This window comes from Talpa europaea (genome assembly GCF_964194135.1).
Source record: "Talpa europaea genome assembly, chromosome: 7".
In the NCBI taxonomy this organism is placed as follows: Eukaryota; Metazoa; Chordata; class Mammalia; order Eulipotyphla; family Talpidae; genus Talpa; species Talpa europaea.
In genome coordinates, this window is record NC_140074.1 from 122,525,086 (window position 1) to 122,543,428 (window position 18,343).

Genomic DNA, 18,343 nt, shown 5'->3' on the forward strand with positions numbered 1-18,343 from the left:
GCTCAAGCCCCTAACAAAATGGTTCACTTTGTGTTTACATAGCCCTGTTTTCCTCTTTGTGAGAATAATGCAGCTCATTAGAGAATTTAGAGTAAGGAAAAAAAAAGAGGAAAACTGAAATGATATATAGTCTTACTCCCTGGGAGTGACGGTTAAACCTGTTGATTTATAGTCTTCCTTTCCTTCACAATTTAAATTGGAGGAGAAAAGAAATAGTAAAGTTAATATAAGAAATCCTGGATATTTCTATAATCTTAAACCTGACATAAGACTCAGAAGCCATAAAGAAACATTGACAATTTTAAAACTTCTCTGTGAATGTTAAGATAAGTAAACTAGTGAAAAGATATTTGTAATACGTGAATCAGTCAATTTAAAATAATGAAGTGTGCATGCAATTCACAAAGAAAATATAAAAAAAAATGTCCAGTGTATGAAAAGATGGTTAACCTGACAAGGAAAGACATGAAAATTGAAGCAATATCTTTTTTCTCCTTGATTGGCAAAGATTAAGATTTGAAAAGTGTGATGATGACAGTCTGGAGAAACACATGACATTGTTCATCGTGTTATTAATTAAATTCTCTTTTTGGAGAGCAGGTTGATATTACATATTATAATTTTAAATATGCACATCCTTTGACCCACCAAGCCTCTTTCCAAGAGTTTATCCTGCAGAAATATATTTGTCAGTGAACAAGGTAGACATACAAGAAAGTTCATTACTGCATTTATAAAACTGAGGAACGAAACCACCAAGACACTCACGGTGGGGCTTGACTACACTGTAGTCCATGCACACAACTGGCTCAGCTATTTCGCTGGACAGGTCTGTGTGTCCCCACGGAAAGGTCTCTAAGACATAACATTTAAGGAAGAGCAGTTTGTGGAATACTCTGTGATCCAACTTTAGTTTTTGAAAAGCGTGTGTGTGTTTGGAACTTGCATGCAAAAATCTGAAGTTACATTTGCCTCCTCTTCTCACCCTTCTCACCCTCTTCTACCTCCCAAATTAAGACTGTTGATGACAAGGATTATATTTGAGGGGTGGGATTGTTGGGATTTTACTTTCTATATGTATCATCCCTTTCTGCATTGTTTGAAATTGTACCTTGAGCATGTATTACTTTGCCATCAAACATCACAAGACTAAGCCCTGTAGGAAGCTCCCACTCATCCTGCAGCTTATCGTCACCCCAATCCCCAGTTGTCATACAACACATGACCTATGGGGTTAGGACAGAGGACATTCCTTCTTTGAGTTGTACCCCTTCATTCCCAAACTTCTAATTAACCTAAAGTGCTTATTAACATAATGGGCCTTTTTCTCCCTGACTTTGTCTTGTCCAGATGAACTCTTTGCCAGCAGAGAGGATCCAGGAAATACAGAAGGCCATCGAGCTGTTCTCCGTGGGTCAAGGACCTGCCAAAACCATGGAGGAGGCGAGCAAGCGAAGCTATCAGTTCTGGGACACGCAGCCCGTTCCCAAGCTGGGTATGTCAGCTCTTTCTTCCCTAGTTGAGGGCGAGAGGCTTGTTCCATGCTGAATTGGTGAGGGAAGACAGTAGAGTCCTAGAGTGACTTGGTGGTTATTTTTAAAGGGTAGTCTTTAAAATGCAGTGTTTAAAAAAAAAAAAGGCTGTTATTCAGGGACCTCATCATTTCACGGTAGCACACATGGAGAACAAATGGTTCTTTTACCCCTCATCCTCCAGTGTAGATCTACAACGAAAACAGTCACTGTCACACGATGAGTTGGGGTTGTGCTCAGGGGTCTTTCTTTCTGCACAGATTGTATAGAGAACATTAAACAGCTCTGGGCAGCTGTTAATCGGGAATGGGTCGAGTCCCCAGCCTCTTCACCCTCGTCTCTCAGCCAGTGCATGCTTATTAGATGGAAAGTAATTTGACACTTTGCTCACCAGTGGTGGTTTGACATCTGGAACAGCATGTGCAGGTTTGGTTAGCACCTCTTTTTTTTTTTTTTTTAAGATTTATTTATTTACGCATACAAGAGCTGGGGTACAGGTCAGAGATGCGGGGGGGTGAGAGGATTCACCAGAAACAGAGTGGGGAACAGAACAGGCAGACTGATTGAAATACACTGCTGAGGGGAACAACAGGTGAGTCAGGAGAGGTCTGCTGTGCCATGTGGGTAGAAACCTGGCCGGGGATCGAACTCATGCTGCAGTGGCTGCGGACAGCTTCATAGGTTGCATCTTAACTCCTTGTACCACCAGGGAGGCCCAGATACCATGCATCTTGGCCCAGTTTTCAGATGGGGGTTTGGTTTGATTTGATTTTGCATTGGGAATTTGCACAGAATGGGCCTGATGAAGAAACAAATTGGGGTTAATGAGCTCTGTCAGACCTGTCATGCTGTTTGCTTCCTTTCTCCACTTGTAAATGTACAAAGTATCCAGTTTTCTTCTCGGGAAGTTCAGGAGAAAGCACAGTGCTGCTTGTAGGGCCCAGGAGGGAGGAGACCCAGTTCTGTCCCTCTGGACAGCGAGTGGCTGGGGCTCTGTACATCTGACTGGTCTGCCTTTCGGGTCCACGGTCAGTGGGCCCACATGAAGCCTCCCTTTGTTTTCCAGAGTCAGCCTGTGGGACATGCCCAATCACAGGTTTCACTTGGTCTTCGTGGCTGGGGTGTCCCCTTAGTTCTTCCTTGGAATATCCTTGGGGTTGTGTGATTTACAGCTTCTTACCTTATTTTTTTCCACTTTAATAGGACTAACAATTGTAAAACTTGTGCATATCAAGTGAACTGTGTTTATAGCATCCCCCCCTTGTTGATAATTAGATTGTATTCTAAAGGGACCTAGAATTCTTTAGAAGTTTTAAAAGCTCACCATCAAAAGGCCTTCTAAGCAGTGTTTTAGACTGTGTAACAATTCTGTGTTCCAAATAAACTTTTGGTCCCTTTTCATGTCATTCCCTTTTTATAAGTCACCATTTTCCTAGACTAGTTGAGGGGAACAGAATCCTTTTTTGGCCTTACTTCAGTGGGCCAGACTCTAACCGCTTTTAGATGAGTGAAAAGGGGAGCATTGCACTTGGTTGCTCTGGGCTCTCAGAAAACTACCCCCGCCCCTCTCCAGTTCTGCTCCCTTGGTTCAAAGTCTCCCAAATATCAGATGTTCTTTTTGCCCTAGACCCTCACAGTTGCACCGCACTGCTTAGTTTTGGATCTCAGATGGCAGAGAGAATTTGGGAGAAGAATGAATGTATAGAAAGAAACCCATTGAAAGTCCAGGATTTACTTTTGCAGCCCAGTGTCCTTGGTTGTTTACTGGCTGAGGTGGCCTGGAAGTAATTAGCTGCTTCCTGCACCTGCTCAGCAGGAGGTGCTGGGAAGCCACTAGGCGGCGGGGGACAGGCCCTCCCCACAGACCAGGACAGCCTGACCCCATGTGGGGTGTTGTGGGAGACTGTGCAGGGGCCTTGGGCGGCTTCTCACCTCCAGTGACACCCCAGCCTGCAAGTCTACAAAGTACCGTCTGCTTTCTCAGTGTTTTCTCTAACTGCTTCCTCAGCCTGGAGATAACCTATGAGAACTCGTTTGTTAAAAAGTAGATAAAGACTATGAATCTCTAGAAAAGTTCACTCAATAATGTCACTTGATAGATACTTAACTATTGAATGCTCTTTTCAGAATGTGAGTCTAAAGATATCTCTCCTCCTCCCCTGCCCCTTTAGAGCCCGCAGAGGATCTGACCTAGCCTTGAGGGTCAAACCCAGCCTCTGGTCACTCATAGAGCGCTCCAGCATCCCCAGACCTTGACCCAGACGCCTCCTCAGATAGGGGTTTGGTTTGATTTGATTTTACATTGGGAATTTGCACAGAATGGGCCTGATGAAGGGCACACCCCCTCCCTGGCCTGTGCCCCCACCCACCTTACATACTTCCCCTGCCCCTGAAGGGCCCTCACACCCCTACTCACTCCAGTGGCTCTGGGGCATGCTGGGGGGCAGGTGCCTGCTACTTACCTGCTTGCCTCCATCCATTTCATTCCCACTCCTGCCACAGAACTGGTGCCTTCCATGGGGTGAAGGAGTAAATCTAAATGTTCGTTGCGTGCAGAATCTTGTAATCAGCCTCCATGGAAAGATTGGGCCTTGATTATTATAATATCATGAGAAAGATCACCAGTGCCTGGTCAGTAGAAAGCAGTTAGGAAAAAAATAATTTTTAAACAGGATCTGAAGTTAAATGTATTTTGGAAAACTAAATTCAGTACAAGATGGGGAAAATTAACCATCACCTAGACAAGAACCAAGTAGAAATTCTTGGTGCTTTCCAAGGGTCTTGGCCCTTGGCTTTGTAGGCTCAAAAAAATTTTTTTTAAATACATGGTGGTAAACTGGAAGTGGATTAATTTATATTAAGCTAATTAATAAAGGCTAATTTATGAAAAAAATCAAAAGGCCAATTTCTAAACTAGGGACAAAAACTATAACCTCTCCCCTAGCGGACCTGTTGGGGAGCCAGATGCTTCCTGCCACGTGTCCCTAATGTTTGTTCCCTGTGCTCTCCAGTTTGTGATTTTCAACATCTTGGGGTATCGTCTTATTCCTTGGCTATCTCCCCAGATGCTAATATTTCTTGTGGCAAGAGGGCATGCCTTTCCCCGTGTTCCTGTGCACAGTGCCTTGTGCGGGTTGGCATCCAGGGAACGTGAAGGAGGTGGTCCATCCAGACAGCACTGTCCTTGGCTATGGGTCAACGACCCTGCCACCGACCCTGTCCGTGGCTGGGAGGGTTGAGAGCTGCCAGTCACACATTGGACAATGTATTGGGCCGAGAGTCTGAAAGTCAGGAGAAATACAAATTAAGTGCTTGGTGTGTACAGAGCAGTAGACTGAGTGAGTCTCTTTTGAAGACTTGATTTTCAAGCATAACGCACATTGCATTCTTCCAAGCGTGAGCATGACTAAGCTTTGAATTGTAGAAACTAATTCCAAGGGCCAAAACTAAGTGATTGATTTACCCAAGTTTATCAGATAAACAATTTGGTGGCGGGTGGGAACTGGAGCCCTGTCTTCTGACCTCCCCTCGCACTCCCACACCCTCCACAGACGTGGTGTCTGTCCAGGGTGGGCGTGGTACCCGAGGATGGCTCGGTGGCAGCATCATGGGGATGCAGTGATTCAGCTTAATGACGCTCGAAGGACTTTTTTTTTTTTTTTTTTAGATTTATTTATTTATTTATACAAGCACTGGGTACAGTCACAAGTGCAGGAAGGTGAGAGAATTCACCAGAGCGGGAAATAGAACAGGCAGAGTGACGAAATACACTGCTGAGGGGAGCAGTGGGTGCAGCAGGAGAGGTCTGCGTGCCATGTGGGACCCTCGCCGGTGGCCAGGGATCAAACCAGCACTGCAGAGGCTGCCAGCAGCTTCGCAGCCCAGCGCTCAACTGCTGCGGAGGCCCTCGTAGGACTTCTTAAACAAGGGCCTGCATTGGTTGCAGCCCTTAATTGGCCCGTGCTGTTGAAAGCCAGGGCTGGCAGGGCCAGGATTTAGCCTGGCGCCTAGATGCCATCATCTGGTTCATGAATGGCCTGGGACATTGTTGCCAGTGATACAAAAGCAGCTTTGTTGTGACTCCTGCTAAATCCAGCCAGGTCAATGCCCTTGGCCTGGGCCATGACAGTATTCTCTACACCAGCCAGGAGGCAGGAAGCCAAATTAGTCAAGATAAATGTATGTCCTTCAGTAACCAAAGGGAAATTTAAAAAGAGCTCTAAAAAAAACCAACCACCTTAGATTCCCAGCGATTGTTCTAAAGTTTGGCCGTGAATTGGTCCTCAGGGGTCATGGGTAGCTGGAGCAATAGATGATCTCAGTTGCCAAGCACAGAGTGTTCTTCAGATGGGCGCTCCAAGGGACAGGGTGACTTAGCTTGGGTCCGTTTCTGAGCAGAGCCTCTTCCCTCCCCCAGCAGGCAGAGGGCAAGGCTCATGGCTGTGCTCTTCTTCCAGGAGAAGTGGTGAACACCCATGGTCCCGTGGAGCCTGACAAAGACAACATCCGCCAGGAGCCCTACACCCTGCCCCAGGACTTCACCTGGGATGCCTTGGACCTGGGGGACCGTGGTGTGGTGAGTAGATATGGGCAGCTTGCTTCGTGAACCCCGCAGTCTTCAGGACACCTGCTACTCAGGCCTTCCTTGAGGACTCTCTTGAGAGCTGAGCCAGGCAGGTCTGAGAAGAACCCCCCTAGGCCCAGCTCAGGCTCCACCTCAGTAGTACTGGCAGGCTAGCTGGCAGCTTGACAGTCAACCTCTGTAGCCTTCCCAGGTGGTACCCCTTTTTTCATGCTTTTTTTTTTTTTTAATTCCACTTTTTTAAAAAAGATTTATTTATGAATACAAGAACTGGGGTGTAGGCCAGAGGTACAGTAGGTGGGGGAAGGATTCACCAGGGACATAACAGGTGGATCTACTGAAATACACTGCTGAGGGGAGCAGCGAGTGAGACAGGAGAGGTCTGCTGCGCCATGTGGGTCAGCTCTCTGGCCGGGGATCGAACTCAGGCCACTGGTGACGGCTTGATAGTGCTGAGACTTTAACCCCTGCACCACCAGGGAGGCCCCATGCTTCATTCTTGTTCATCCATTCGTTCATTCCCATGTCCAAGCTGCAGTGGCAGGTTAGCGGATGGCAATCTTGGCCTGCCACTTTATGTACTTAGGTCTGTCTCTCTGCCCTGTGGTGGCTCGTTCTCCAATTACAACTAGGGTGCTTGTTTCAAAATACTCCCAGCCGTGCTTGCAACGAAACGGTTTGTGAGATTAAATGTAGTTTTTGGTAGTTTGCCTTGTTCTTCTGAAAAGCTTGGAGTGGCCCCTTGGATTTTGGAGTTGGTCCCCCATCTGGTAGAATACCTCTAAGCCAACCCCTTATTTCTCCACAGCTGAAAGAACTATACACCCTCCTGAATGAGAATTATGTGGAAGATGATGACAACATGTTCCGATTTGATTATTCCCCAGAGTTTCTGTTATGGTGAGTTGTGAAGGCTTTCTCATGGTTAACGGGACAAGGCACTGAGCAGGACTATCACCAGGCATCCCTGCTACTAGCCAACCTTTGAACGAGTAAATTATTGTATAACTTTTGAGTTCCTGCAGCTGAAGGGGACTTGCTTCCTTGGAGCTTAGAATTGAAACTTTGCTTAAGACAGAATGACTGTGAGGGAGATCTGTGTGGAACTGGTACCTGGAAGACAAGACCACCTGTTGTATGGTGCCCTTATATAATAAGAGAGGGAGGGACAGGACCTCCTGTGAGAGTGCCAGCAGGGAGCTGGAGACCAGAGCTCCAGGGGCTCCTTGGTCAACTCCCAACCATGGGACCCACTGGACTTGCAGCCAGAGAGGCCAGTCCTCTGCTTCAGCCATCAGAATGCATGAGCGCAAAGAAATTGGATCAGATGGGAAGTCCTCAGTATGGTAGCCTTGGATTGAGGGAGTAAGTAGGCCAAGGGGGCTAAGGGCCAGAAAGGTCTGTGGTCCCATGCCCAGGAGGACTTGGCCCTAAAGGAAGTCTAGCTGTTAACCCCAGGGAGGTATCTCACGAGTTTAGAACCTGATGGGACTGTGCAGCCCAAAGAGACCCAAAGGCCCACTGGCAAGCAGCACCAGCCGCAGCCCCTGTCTCTCTTGCAGGGCTCTCCGGCCGCCTGGCTGGCTCCCCCAGTGGCACTGTGGGGTTCGAGTGGTCTCAAGTCGGAAACTGGTCGGGTTCATCAGTGCCATCCCAGCAAACATCCACATCTATGACACGTAAGCCCCAGGGCCACCCCCACAACTTCCCATTGTACTTGGTCTGGGAGGGAGGGGAGAAAAAGCAGTAATACACTTACCTTCTACAAAAGAAAGAGGGCAGGTCCTGGGAATAGAAGTTCATAATAGGAACTGTCTGTTTTGCTCTGAATTGTGGCTGGGTCCCTTGTCTGTGAGCAGGCTGAAAGGGCCGCCCACCTCTCGGGCATGCTCTGGCTGCACTGGAGCTCTGTGCTTGCACTTGCACCTGCCACATGGTGGTACACTCGAGCAGCTTGGGAAACAGGAGCCACTGGGCTTCCCATCCTCGTAGTCACTGGGCCTTGAGCTCTGCTTTCACTTGCCCTGGGGATCAACCACCTGCCTGTCTTCTGGGCTTTTAGGCTGGGAATGCCTATGGGAGTCTTTGAAAAAATACTTTACTTACTCTGTGTTCCTGCCTGCTAAAAGGCAGACTCCTCTGCCCTGCTATTAAGGATTCATCAGGGACATGCTGGTGGCGTCTGCAAAGAAAAGGGTTTGCTCAAGTCCCCCATACCTTTGGAAGAAGCATGGGTGTGGCTGGGGCAGAAGGCAGGCCTGTGTGGAAGGCCAGGCCTTGCAGGGGTGGGTCCATGAGTGTAAGAGAGTTTCCTGCCCTGTTAAAGGCCTTGTCACTGGGCTTTTTCTTCCCTTTCCAGAGAGAAAAAGATGGTGGAGATCAACTTCCTCTGTGTCCACAAGAAACTGCGCTCCAAGAGGGTGGCTCCAGTCCTGATCCGAGAGATAACCCGGCGGGTTCACCTGGAGGGCATTTTCCAAGCTGTTTACACTGCCGGGGTGGTGTTACCAAAGCCTGTTGGCACCTGCAGGTAAACATCTCTTCTCCTGAGGTCTTAGAGTGGCGTGGCCACCATAGTTCAGCTCTCAGGCCACCCTGAGAGCTGCGCCTTGGCCCCTTGGCTTGGTGTGTCCCAGGGCATCTGGCTTCTCCAGGGCCTGATAAGATGGTGGTAGGTGCCCACTGGAGCCAGGAAGGCAGCATGGAGGGGGCGCTATAGGAAGAGTAGGCGGCAAGTGCATGCCCTGTCTGAAGGGGTTAGCTCCCCTGACTCCTGCCATTTGGAAAGGTGGGGTCAGTCAGCTGGGGTTTTTAGTTGTAAAGGGTGAGCCCAAGTCCTGATTTTTATGGTCAAGTTCCTAAAGTTTTAAATGGTTGGCTCAGTTTGCTTTGAGTATTGTGGGGGCCAGAGGGAGCATATCTGACTCCTGTGTCACCCAGGGACCCCTGCTGCCTGATAAAGTAGTTTGAAACAAGTGAGCAGTCTGTCTCGAGCACGAGCTCGAGCTCGGAAGCTCCAGGAGAGGCAGAAGAGGGAGGAGGGTAAACACTCAGAGAACTATGGATCTTTTCCATTAACTTGATTCCAGGAGGGAGGGTTGCTTTTCCCGGAATTTCTGTAACAAAGGAATGGCTTTTGAAATTGAGAAGGAAAGATAGAGAGAACAAAAATAGGAAGGGCTGTGGCAGCTAGCATTCAGTGGGGGAGGTTAGAGACCAGGGAGGCCTGATGTGTGTCTCGCGCCACCTGCTGGCTGTCTGGAGACCTCCATACCATTGTCTGGACTTGGCAGAATGCTCTGAGGACAGGACATTTGTGTCCCCACAGGTACTGGCATCGGTCCCTAAACCCACGGAAGCTGATTGAAGTGAAGTTTTCCCACCTGAGCAGAAATATGACCATGCAGCGTACCATGAAGCTCTACCGACTGCCAGAGGCCAGTGCTCCAGGGTGATGGGCAGGGGAGAGAGAGGCCAGGAGAGCCTGGCCCTGAGCAGGAAAGAGCAAGGCTTCCGGTGCAGGACAGGACGGGGAGCTGGGTCAGAAGAGTAACCCAACACAATTTCCAGATTCCGAGACTTTCCATTTCTGTTCTGTTATCTATAGCAAGGGTTGTCTGTATTTTAGTTCGGCTTTCTCAGTTCTTCTGAGCCTGCTCCTGGGCTAGCTTCCCTGCCATCTGTTCCTGAGCTGAGAGCACCTATTCTCCAAGTTTGGCATGAGCAAAGCTAGGAGGATGCACGCACTCACTGAAGTCCTAAACTCCCCAGAACAAGGAGCCAGAGAGTGTCTGTTGCCCCTCTGGCCAAGGCTGAGCTTGCAAGGGAAGCCCAGATTTCTAATCCCAACCCCCCATCCAGATTCTGCCACTGAAGGGCTAAGCAGCCTGGAGTGAACTGGTTTTCTGGTTTTGGTCTTGATTTGCCTAGTTTCCCCAAGAAACAACTGCTCTTTGTGTCCCAGTTGTGTCTGGCTTTGGATCCTGGTGGGTCTTAAAATAGCTTTTCTTCCCTCAGGGCTCGTCCAGCCAGTGCTTGCACAGCTCCTGCGGCCACCGGGCTACCTGCCGAGATTCATCAGCCACCAAACTGGATTAATCACCCTGGGAGTGGGCTAACCCACCTTGGGGTTGGGACCATTGGTGTCCCATTTTGATAGCCACTTCCCCAAAAAGACTAGGCATGGGGGCCATGACGGGTGTCTTCTTTCTCTTATTTGCCAGATGTGCCCTGTGTCTCGGCAGGCAGAGAGTGTTCTTAAATTGGTCAGTGCCAGAAAGGGTATTGCTGGTTCTCCCCCCACGCCATGGTTGAGAATCCCAGCATGGCTTCTTTTTCAGAACAGGGATTGAGGTGTCATTGTGGGCGCTGGCTTGTAAAAGTAAGGTCCCTAAGTGTTCCCTGGAGACAGCAGGCATAACAAGGAATTTTGGCAGCAAAGGGCCTGGAAGGGCACTTTTAAAAGCAGTTCCTCTACTGGGAAGCAGCTGCATCAGCCATGACTGAGGTATATAAACTCTAATTCCACCGTTTTCAGATTTGACTGGCCCCACCTTTGTGTATTTAAGCCTTTGGAGGTTTTATCAGCCCCCGAATTTGCTTCAGGGCATCACTTAGCTTTATTCCAGTGAAGCAGTTTCTAAGAAAATGGGGTGGGATTCTGGTTTGAGGTTAAATCCCAGGAGCTTGGTGCTTTTCTTCTGATTTAACTTGCAGCAATGTGCTACTAGGGCACTGCTGAGGACAGGCAGGGTGCATTTCCTCTGTAGACACTGCTGGGCCTGGGAGTTCCATGTGCCTGCACCTGGGAGCCTGTCTGGAGGGTAGATACCAGCACAGGAAGAGATGTGTTCCAGCTCAGTGGGAGGAGGTGTGGGGACTTTGAGGAGGGGATCCAGGAGAGGCTTCGTGGAGTAATGCTGGGCTGGGCCTACTTCAGCACTTCTATGTGGCCTTCAGGGTGCTCTCGGTCGCTGACATTTTGGGCTTTAGGGACCTGTATTGAGGGACTGACTTAAGCATTGTAGGGTATTGAGTAGCATCCCAGGCTTCTACCAGGGTGCCACTAGCTTCCTCTCCTGAGTTGCGACAACCAAAAATATCTCTGAGTATTGTCAAATGGCCCACACTGAAGAACACTGGGTGGGAGGGACAGAAGACACAGCCAGAGCAGCCAGCTGGTCCAGAGGGTAGTGTGTCCTGAGCTACGTATTAGGGAATTTGGAAAAGAGAGGGCCTGATGGGTAGTATTTTGTGGGGCGTGTGGGTAAGAGGTTGAAGCCATGGCCTTAACCAGGGGCAAGAATAACAGCTTTAATGAGGAGGGGAAAGGCCAACAGATGCCAAGGAGGTAGGACATGTGCCCAACTGGATATGGACAGTGGGTGAGAGGCAGTAGCCCAGGATTCTCTCCTGAGGGTCTGGGTGGATAGACCCTGCGTTGGGGAGGAAGGGAGACAACATGACATTTGTGGTGTTTTAAGGGCTTGTGAGGGACCAGGATGCTCATAGTCAGCATGTCTGATGCTGAGTCTTCGGTCTTCCTTGTAGACTCCCAAGACAGCTGGACTGCGACCAATGGAAAAAAAGGACATTCCAGTAGTGCACCAGCTCCTCACTAGGTACCTGAAGCAGTTCCACCTCACCCCGGTCATGAGCCAGGAGGAGGTGGAGCACTGGTTCTACCCCCAGGAGAACATCATCGACACATTTGTGGTGGAGGTGAGTGGGGAGCAGTGTTCTGGGGTTCTGACCCATTCGCAGAGAGGTGTCCCCTTCAGTTCCTGGGGTGCCCAGGCTTGGTGACTGAGGAGCCATTTGATGGGAATGGTACCATCCTAGTCTTCCTTGACCATTCGTGCTTGGTCCTCCCTAAGACAGATGGGTGTGGCTTGCTCGCCCCACACCTGGTGACCCAGTGGCGAGAGAACTGACCCCTCTTAGTCAGGTAAGCCTCGATTCCCTGCCTGTCTCAGCTCAAGCTAGTGCCAGACACACCTGGGGACACAGCCTGGGGAATGTGAGACATCAGAAGAGGTCACTGGTGACATGCAGGCAGGTGCCACAGGTTCCACCCACGGTCCAGCATGGATCTGCCTCCTGCTCTGTCTTCAGGTGCCTTTGACCAGTGCATTTTTCCCTCCTTGCATATCCCGTTTCAGTTTCCACCCATCCCTTGGGAGGGCAGTGCTGCTTGAGGGGGTGTGTGAGAGCGTGGCTGAAGTTGCCATTACTGTCTTCCTTCAGAATGCCAGCGGAGAGGTGACAGACTTCCTGAGCTTTTATACACTTCCCTCCACCATCATGAACCATCCAACCCACAAGAGTCTAAAAGCTGCTTATTCTTTCTACAACGTTCACACCCAGACCCCTCTCTTAGACCTCATGAGCGACGCCCTTGTGCTTGCCAAAACGGTGAGGAGCCGCCAGGAGGTCTGGAGCTCTGGGGAAGGGGCAGTGGTGAGCTGCCCACGCCGGGGGTGGGCCTTCCTTACCTGCCTGCTCTGCTTAGGGAGGGCTTGGTAGTTGTATGCCAGTAGCTCAAAACTAGGAGGGAGTGGGAACATCCACATGAGATGAAGGCCTTGAACTCCTCCTGATTTATTTCAGTGAGTTTCATTCTCACAGGAGGCACTGCCAAGGAGCCTGAATAGCCAGGCCTGCTCGAGGAGTAAAGGGGTTCTCCTCATGACTTCCCTAGCATGGGAATGGGGAGATTGGTCTCTGTCGTGGTGAGTCATTGGAGTGGCTGACAGCAGAGCACAGGGGTTGGGGTCTAGGGTTGTCAAAACATCAGCCCTTAATCGGGGGTTCTGCCTGCACCAGGCCCAGCCACTGTGAGCCTGCCGAGCTATGGGCAGTCTGGCTCGCTGCCCTGTGAGGACTTCTGGCCTATTTGGGGAGAATTAGGAGGTGGCTTTGGGATGTCCAGGGACTGAAGGAGCAGGGCAAATGGTCAGTCACTGATAGGAGCCAGTTTCTCAGAGCATGGGGTTCGGGGCTTGGTCACCAGAGAGGGCCATGGAATTTCCTGGAGTTTGAGGGAGGTGTAACAGAATAATGGGAGCAGCAGCTTGGACTCTGAGTACATGGTGTGTGCCTAGTGGGACACTGAGGAGAGGCCAGGTGGGGTAGCGCTGAGTGTTGTGAGAGCCCCACTGGAGAGCGGGGTACTGGCTGGAGTTTGGATTCAACAAGGACACAGCCACAGCTTCTGTCAGCCACCTAGGGGTGGTGGATGTGATGGAACAGGTCGGACAGGTGAGGCAGCTTTCACCTGTGTTCACCTGTTCCCATTCCCCCCTGTGCCGTGCAGAAAGGGTTCGACGTGTTCAATGCACTGGATCTCATGGAGAACAAAACCTTCCTGGAGAAGCTTAAATTTGGCATAGGGGACGGCAACCTGCAGTATTATCTCTACAATTGGAAGTGCCCCAGCATGGGGGCAGAGAAGGTACGTCTGTGCTATGTGCAGCCTCCTGCCAAGGCCCCAGCTGGAGGGTGGCCGGCCCTGGTCAGGGAATTGGTGTCTCCAGCAGAAACTGGGCCATGGGTCTGGGATCCAGCATCAGTCTGGGTCCCTGAAAGGTCTCCTCCCTCTGAAGCCAGGCTTGCAGCTGGTGTGAGGGTGGTGGAGGGCCAGGCCCTTAGCCCTTCCTCCCCCAGCTCCACAGGGCAGCCTACGGCTGTGGGTTTCATCAGCATTTACAGAATAACAGATGGATGACCTGTGTTCCTCTTGCTCTCTGAGAAGGATCATGGCTGTGTAAGGCCTGGCGTGGTGGTTGAGTGAGGCTGCCCCACTGCACAGCGGTGCTCTGGGGCTCCGTCACTGGGAGCATGAGGACTGGGTGGGAAGCGGGTCTTGGGACAGCTGTCAACTCAACCCCGCCTCTTCCCGCTGGCTCTCCTAGGTTGGGCTGGTGTTACAGTAACCAGTCGCCAGTGAAATTCTGGATAAAGCCACTGAGAATTCAAACCAGGAAACGGAACCCCACCACTTGTTGGTCCAGTTTTCACAAACGTGAGAATCCTTGGCAAAGGGAGCAGAATTGAACCGGCTTTACCAAACCGCCAATGAACTTGACGATTGCATTGCAATGGCGTAGGCTGCGTGACGTCACCTCTGGCCGTGTCTCTGGTCTCCCTGTTTTCCAATTAATTACATCCTTTTGCAGCCGTGATCAAGGGAATGTAACTGCTGAAAACTAGCTCGTGATTGGTATACTATGGAGTTAACGGGTGAATAATAAAAGTATATATATTATATATATATATAAATATTTTAAATATCTTTCATGTTCCAAATGTGCAAGGATGTCTGGTCTCTGATGAAAAACTGAATCCAGATCATTCCTCAGAATTAGAATCCAAGGACAGTGCAGACAAACACATATTGGTACAGTGGATTGTTTGCTTCTGAAGCAGGCTTGACTATTCTTGGGAGAGCAGGAAGAAGAAGTCTCCTGCAGTGGGGAGTCTTCTCCAGTTCCTCTTCTGAATCAACTAGAGTGATTGGCTTCGAGAAGGCAGGGTGAGGTGGGGGGCTGACCCAAGGCAGAGGCTTTCCCCGAAGGGGCCAGGCCTTTTCCGCATCCTGGAACGGGGCGGCAGAGATGATGCTTGGAAGCAGATTTCGTTCATTGAGCCCCTCCTTCCGCCCTCCTGGCCTGCTTCCTCTAGGAAGTCATCCTGCCACCTGGCTTGAAAGGGCTCTTTAGCCAGCTGTTGTCAACCTTATAAGGACAAGTTCCCTGTGCAATTGTGTTTCTCTGCTGCCTGGGATGACTGGCAGTGTGAAGGGGACCCGGGACCTCCTTGTAGCATCTGGGACCTGTGGAGACCCCATCAGTGCAAGCCCTGCTTGGCTCATATTGGAGCAAAGAGCCAGTGTCCTTCCACCCCCAGGGTGGCTGGGCAAGTGTGGCGTGGGGTTGATAACTAGACCCCTTCAGCCAGCAGCCCCTGGCCTGTGCCTTCCAACCTGTTAGCCGTCCTTTTGCGCTCCTGTCAAAGACAGAGCCCACGAGGACTGGTGGCTAGATCCGATCTCGACTTGGCAACAGAGATGATTTCAGGTCGCCATTGTCTGAGTCTGATTTTCGCTGATGATGTTTTGTGGACTTCTGTGATGGTGGTGTGATACGGAAGCCGCCGGCTTTCCCCCCAAAGGAATGGTGCCTCTGGGCACGCGGCTGTCCTTGCAGGCTTTCCTCACTTGTGCTCAGCCTAGTGGCCTGGGCAGGACTGCACTGTGGAATTGTTGGCACCCCTCACCCCACAGGCTTGTGTGTAGCTTTTGCTCTGGGAGAAAATAAATGGGTGACTGGCATGTGTGCGGTGGGGGTTCCTGGCTGCTTTCACCTCTCGGCTACTTGCAGGGGGAAGAGAGCCTTAGGCTCAGCCTAGTCCCGCTGACTGAAGCCACGGTCTGCAGGCCAATAGGGCTGCATTTCAGGTGGTAGGTCTGGGTGAGCCTTGCCAGAGGCTAATTTTTCTGAATCCCCAAAGTTGGATGGAGGAAGTGCTTGGGATGGGGGCCACGCCACTGGCGGCATGTGCCACCCTCTGCAGACTGCTTCTGGCGCCAGCAGCGCCACTGTGCTGGATTTTCATCAGAAGCTTCTGGGCGCCTCCCTTCTCCTTGCTGTTCCTGTGCTCAAACTGCAGGCCCTAGCGTCATGGCTGACCTTTGACTCCTTGACTCCAAGATACCCAGACCAAAGAAGCTGCTGTTCTCAGCAAGATGCGCACTGCATTCCGCAGCCAGAGGAGTCGGGAAAGGGGCTTTTACCCTTACAGCCTCACAGCCATCAGACTCACAGCCCCCAAGTCTCTGGGCAGCTTTTGCGGATATCGGAGAACAAAGCGTCCAGTTCCTTCCGAACTTGCATGGGGCCTGGAGTGTGGAAAGGCCTATGACCAGGAGGTCATAGGCTTGGTTGGCTCTGGACCAGGTCCCTGAGCTGCCTCTGAGATTTTGGGTGCACACAGGCCCTGTAGTATGCTTTGCTTGGATTGCCCAGGTCATGGAATGGAAACTGTGAGGCCCCAGTGACTGCTCTAGAAGAAAAAGATTTCCTGGAGAGATCCCAGTGTCTCCTTCCATAACCACATGGCCCGCCGCTTAGACTCTGCTGGCGTCTCCTGCCCAGGTTTGCAGGATTCAGCTGGGTGGCTGCCGTCAATCTCCTTTCTGTCCTCTGGTTCTTCCAAGGCTTCAGGTCAGAGAGAACCATGGCTTGGGGTTGAGGGCCTCCCCACAAGGAGCCTTGCAGAATGCAGGAGCCAGGGTTGGCTTGAACCAAACGAGGGAAGAACCAGGGGCCTCCGAGCTCATCCCCTGGGGCCTGCCTCAGATGGCAGCGGTGTCGCCAGCATTCCTCTCTGGCCCTGGGCTCTGGACTCCGTATTTCCAAGATACTCTGCCTTTGTATTGACTCTGTTTGTCCCCTGACTCCACGGCATGCCCCTGTCGCCTCTGGTCTCTGTGTAGGGAGAGAGCTGGCTAGAAAGGAGGTCTCAGCTCTAGATTGAGATCTACACAGGGGCTGTTTTCCCTCTCATGCCTGCTTCCAAAGAGGCTGATGTCTGGCTTGAAGGCCGGCCCACACCAAGCCACTTAACACCTCGGTATATGAAAAACTTAAGGTCTTGTCTACAGCTCCCCTCTAGCTCCCGCCCTCCTCACTTGCTGGCCAGTGAGGCCCAGAGATGGGTGTCCCTGTGGTCTTGAATTCTTTGCCCAAAGATGACCAGCATTTAACCAACCTAAGGGATGGCCTCAGAGACCTGTAGCATTACGGAGCTGCAGTCTGGGAAGGGGGAGGGCTGACCGGAGGGGTGGGGCCTGGCCCACCTGCTGCTAAGGGAGGGCAGGCCTGCAGACCCATCCCTGGGGAGGCTGTGTAAGGGCAGTTACACTCAGTGGATGCAGGTGCCGCACCTGGGACTAGGGAAGGAGGAAGCTTCACCTTTTTGTCTTGGCTTTTCTCTGAACTGTGGGAGGGGCATCCATTTCCAGGGTGGGGGAGGAAATACCAAATGTGATGTTGTTCCCCTGGAGACTGCTCACTTGTTTCTAATAAAGCAGCTGAACAAAACCCTCCCGCCCTCTTCGTATTCCTCGGGGCAGCCGGTGGACAGTGGGTTAGAGCGCCCTCTCCCCGAGGCCCGCGGGGCCCTGCAGGAAGGCCCTCAAGGCCGCGGTGTGGGGCGCCTTCTGCAGCCTTCTCTTTGGCGCGGCTTCCCTTTAAGGCAAACTTGGCTCTTCTCCCAGCCTCTGCCACCTGCCAGCACGGAGCTGGTACTGACCCAGCTCACCGTGTAGGAGGAGCAGCCGGGCTCTGGAACAGCACTGGGACACCTTGGCTGAGCTGCCCCCGCTGTCCGGATCAGCGGACACCTCTGTGTCCAGAGGCCACACCTCCCCTCTTAGGCCGGAGTCGGGGTTCTGTGGAGCATCTCAGGCCCACTGCTCTTCCTGAACCCCTTCTGGTGTCTCACTACCTCCAGGATGCTGGCCCCTGAGCACTCGGGCCTTCATCCCTGCCCTTAGTTTGGGGCTGGGAGAACCCAACCCTGTGGGTGGTCTCCACCCAGGGGCCACCTTCCCAACTTGGGGTTCTTATCCTAGCAGTAAACCCTTCATTACACCAAACCAAAGAAAAGAGAATGGAGGGGAGAGAGCTAAGCCCTGGGGCCAGTGCTCACCTGAATACCCCACGCCCTGGCCCAGGCCAACAGTGCTGGTGCAGGGGGACTGGACCCCGCCTTGCCCTGCCTCCCACCCCAGGGCGGCCAGCCCAGGCCTTCATGGCTGCTGCACAGGGAGGCTCCTGGACCCTTCAGCAACTGCTTGTGCTCTCGGGCACACGATTCTATGGCGTGACCTGAGCAGGGTGAGGTGGTCACTTCCTGCATCAGGTCACGGATGCAGGAAAGTGGAGGCAGCCCAACTCAGGGTTCTGTGGCCTTTTCCCAGGCCACCTCCCCCCAGGAACTGCGTCACGGGGCCTTTGTTTAGCAGTGGAACCCAGAGTGCCAGGGCTCCACATTTAACCCCAGAAAGCCGCCTTTCTGCCTGGTCTCTGGATGCTCTGCAGGGTGCCCTCTCCCAGCCTCTCGAGAGGTAGCCAGGAGCAGCCACCGCTTTCTGGGCCTGTCTAAAAGGTGGAAGGAGAACCTCGAGTCCCAGGGATTTATGAAACCCAGTTGAGCCTGGAAAGCG

The 18,343-nt window shown here is 51.6% G+C and overlaps 1 protein-coding gene across 1 annotated transcript in view; it reads left to right on the forward strand.

The window, feature by feature from the left end:
* Positions 1–17,443, forward strand: part of NMT1 (N-myristoyltransferase 1) — a gene marked incomplete at its 3' end in the record, with an annotated part of 30,108 nt that extends 12,665 nt beyond the window's left edge. Inside the window, exons 3-12 of the mRNA XM_084238020.1 lie at positions 1,351–1,495; positions 5,990–6,108; positions 6,923–7,014; positions 7,677–7,793; positions 8,474–8,644; positions 9,443–9,551; positions 11,665–11,835; positions 12,361–12,528; positions 13,430–13,567; positions 17,393–17,443. Coding sequence (XP_084094146.1) covers positions 1,351–1,495; positions 5,990–6,108; positions 6,923–7,014; positions 7,677–7,793; positions 8,474–8,644; positions 9,443–9,551; positions 11,665–11,835; positions 12,361–12,528; positions 13,430–13,567; positions 17,393–17,443 — 1,281 coding nt within the window. The remainder of the gene's footprint in view (positions 1–1,350; positions 1,496–5,989; positions 6,109–6,922; positions 7,015–7,676; positions 7,794–8,473; positions 8,645–9,442; positions 9,552–11,664; positions 11,836–12,360; positions 12,529–13,429; positions 13,568–17,392) is intronic.
* Between the last annotated feature and the right edge of the window lie 900 nt (positions 17,444–18,343).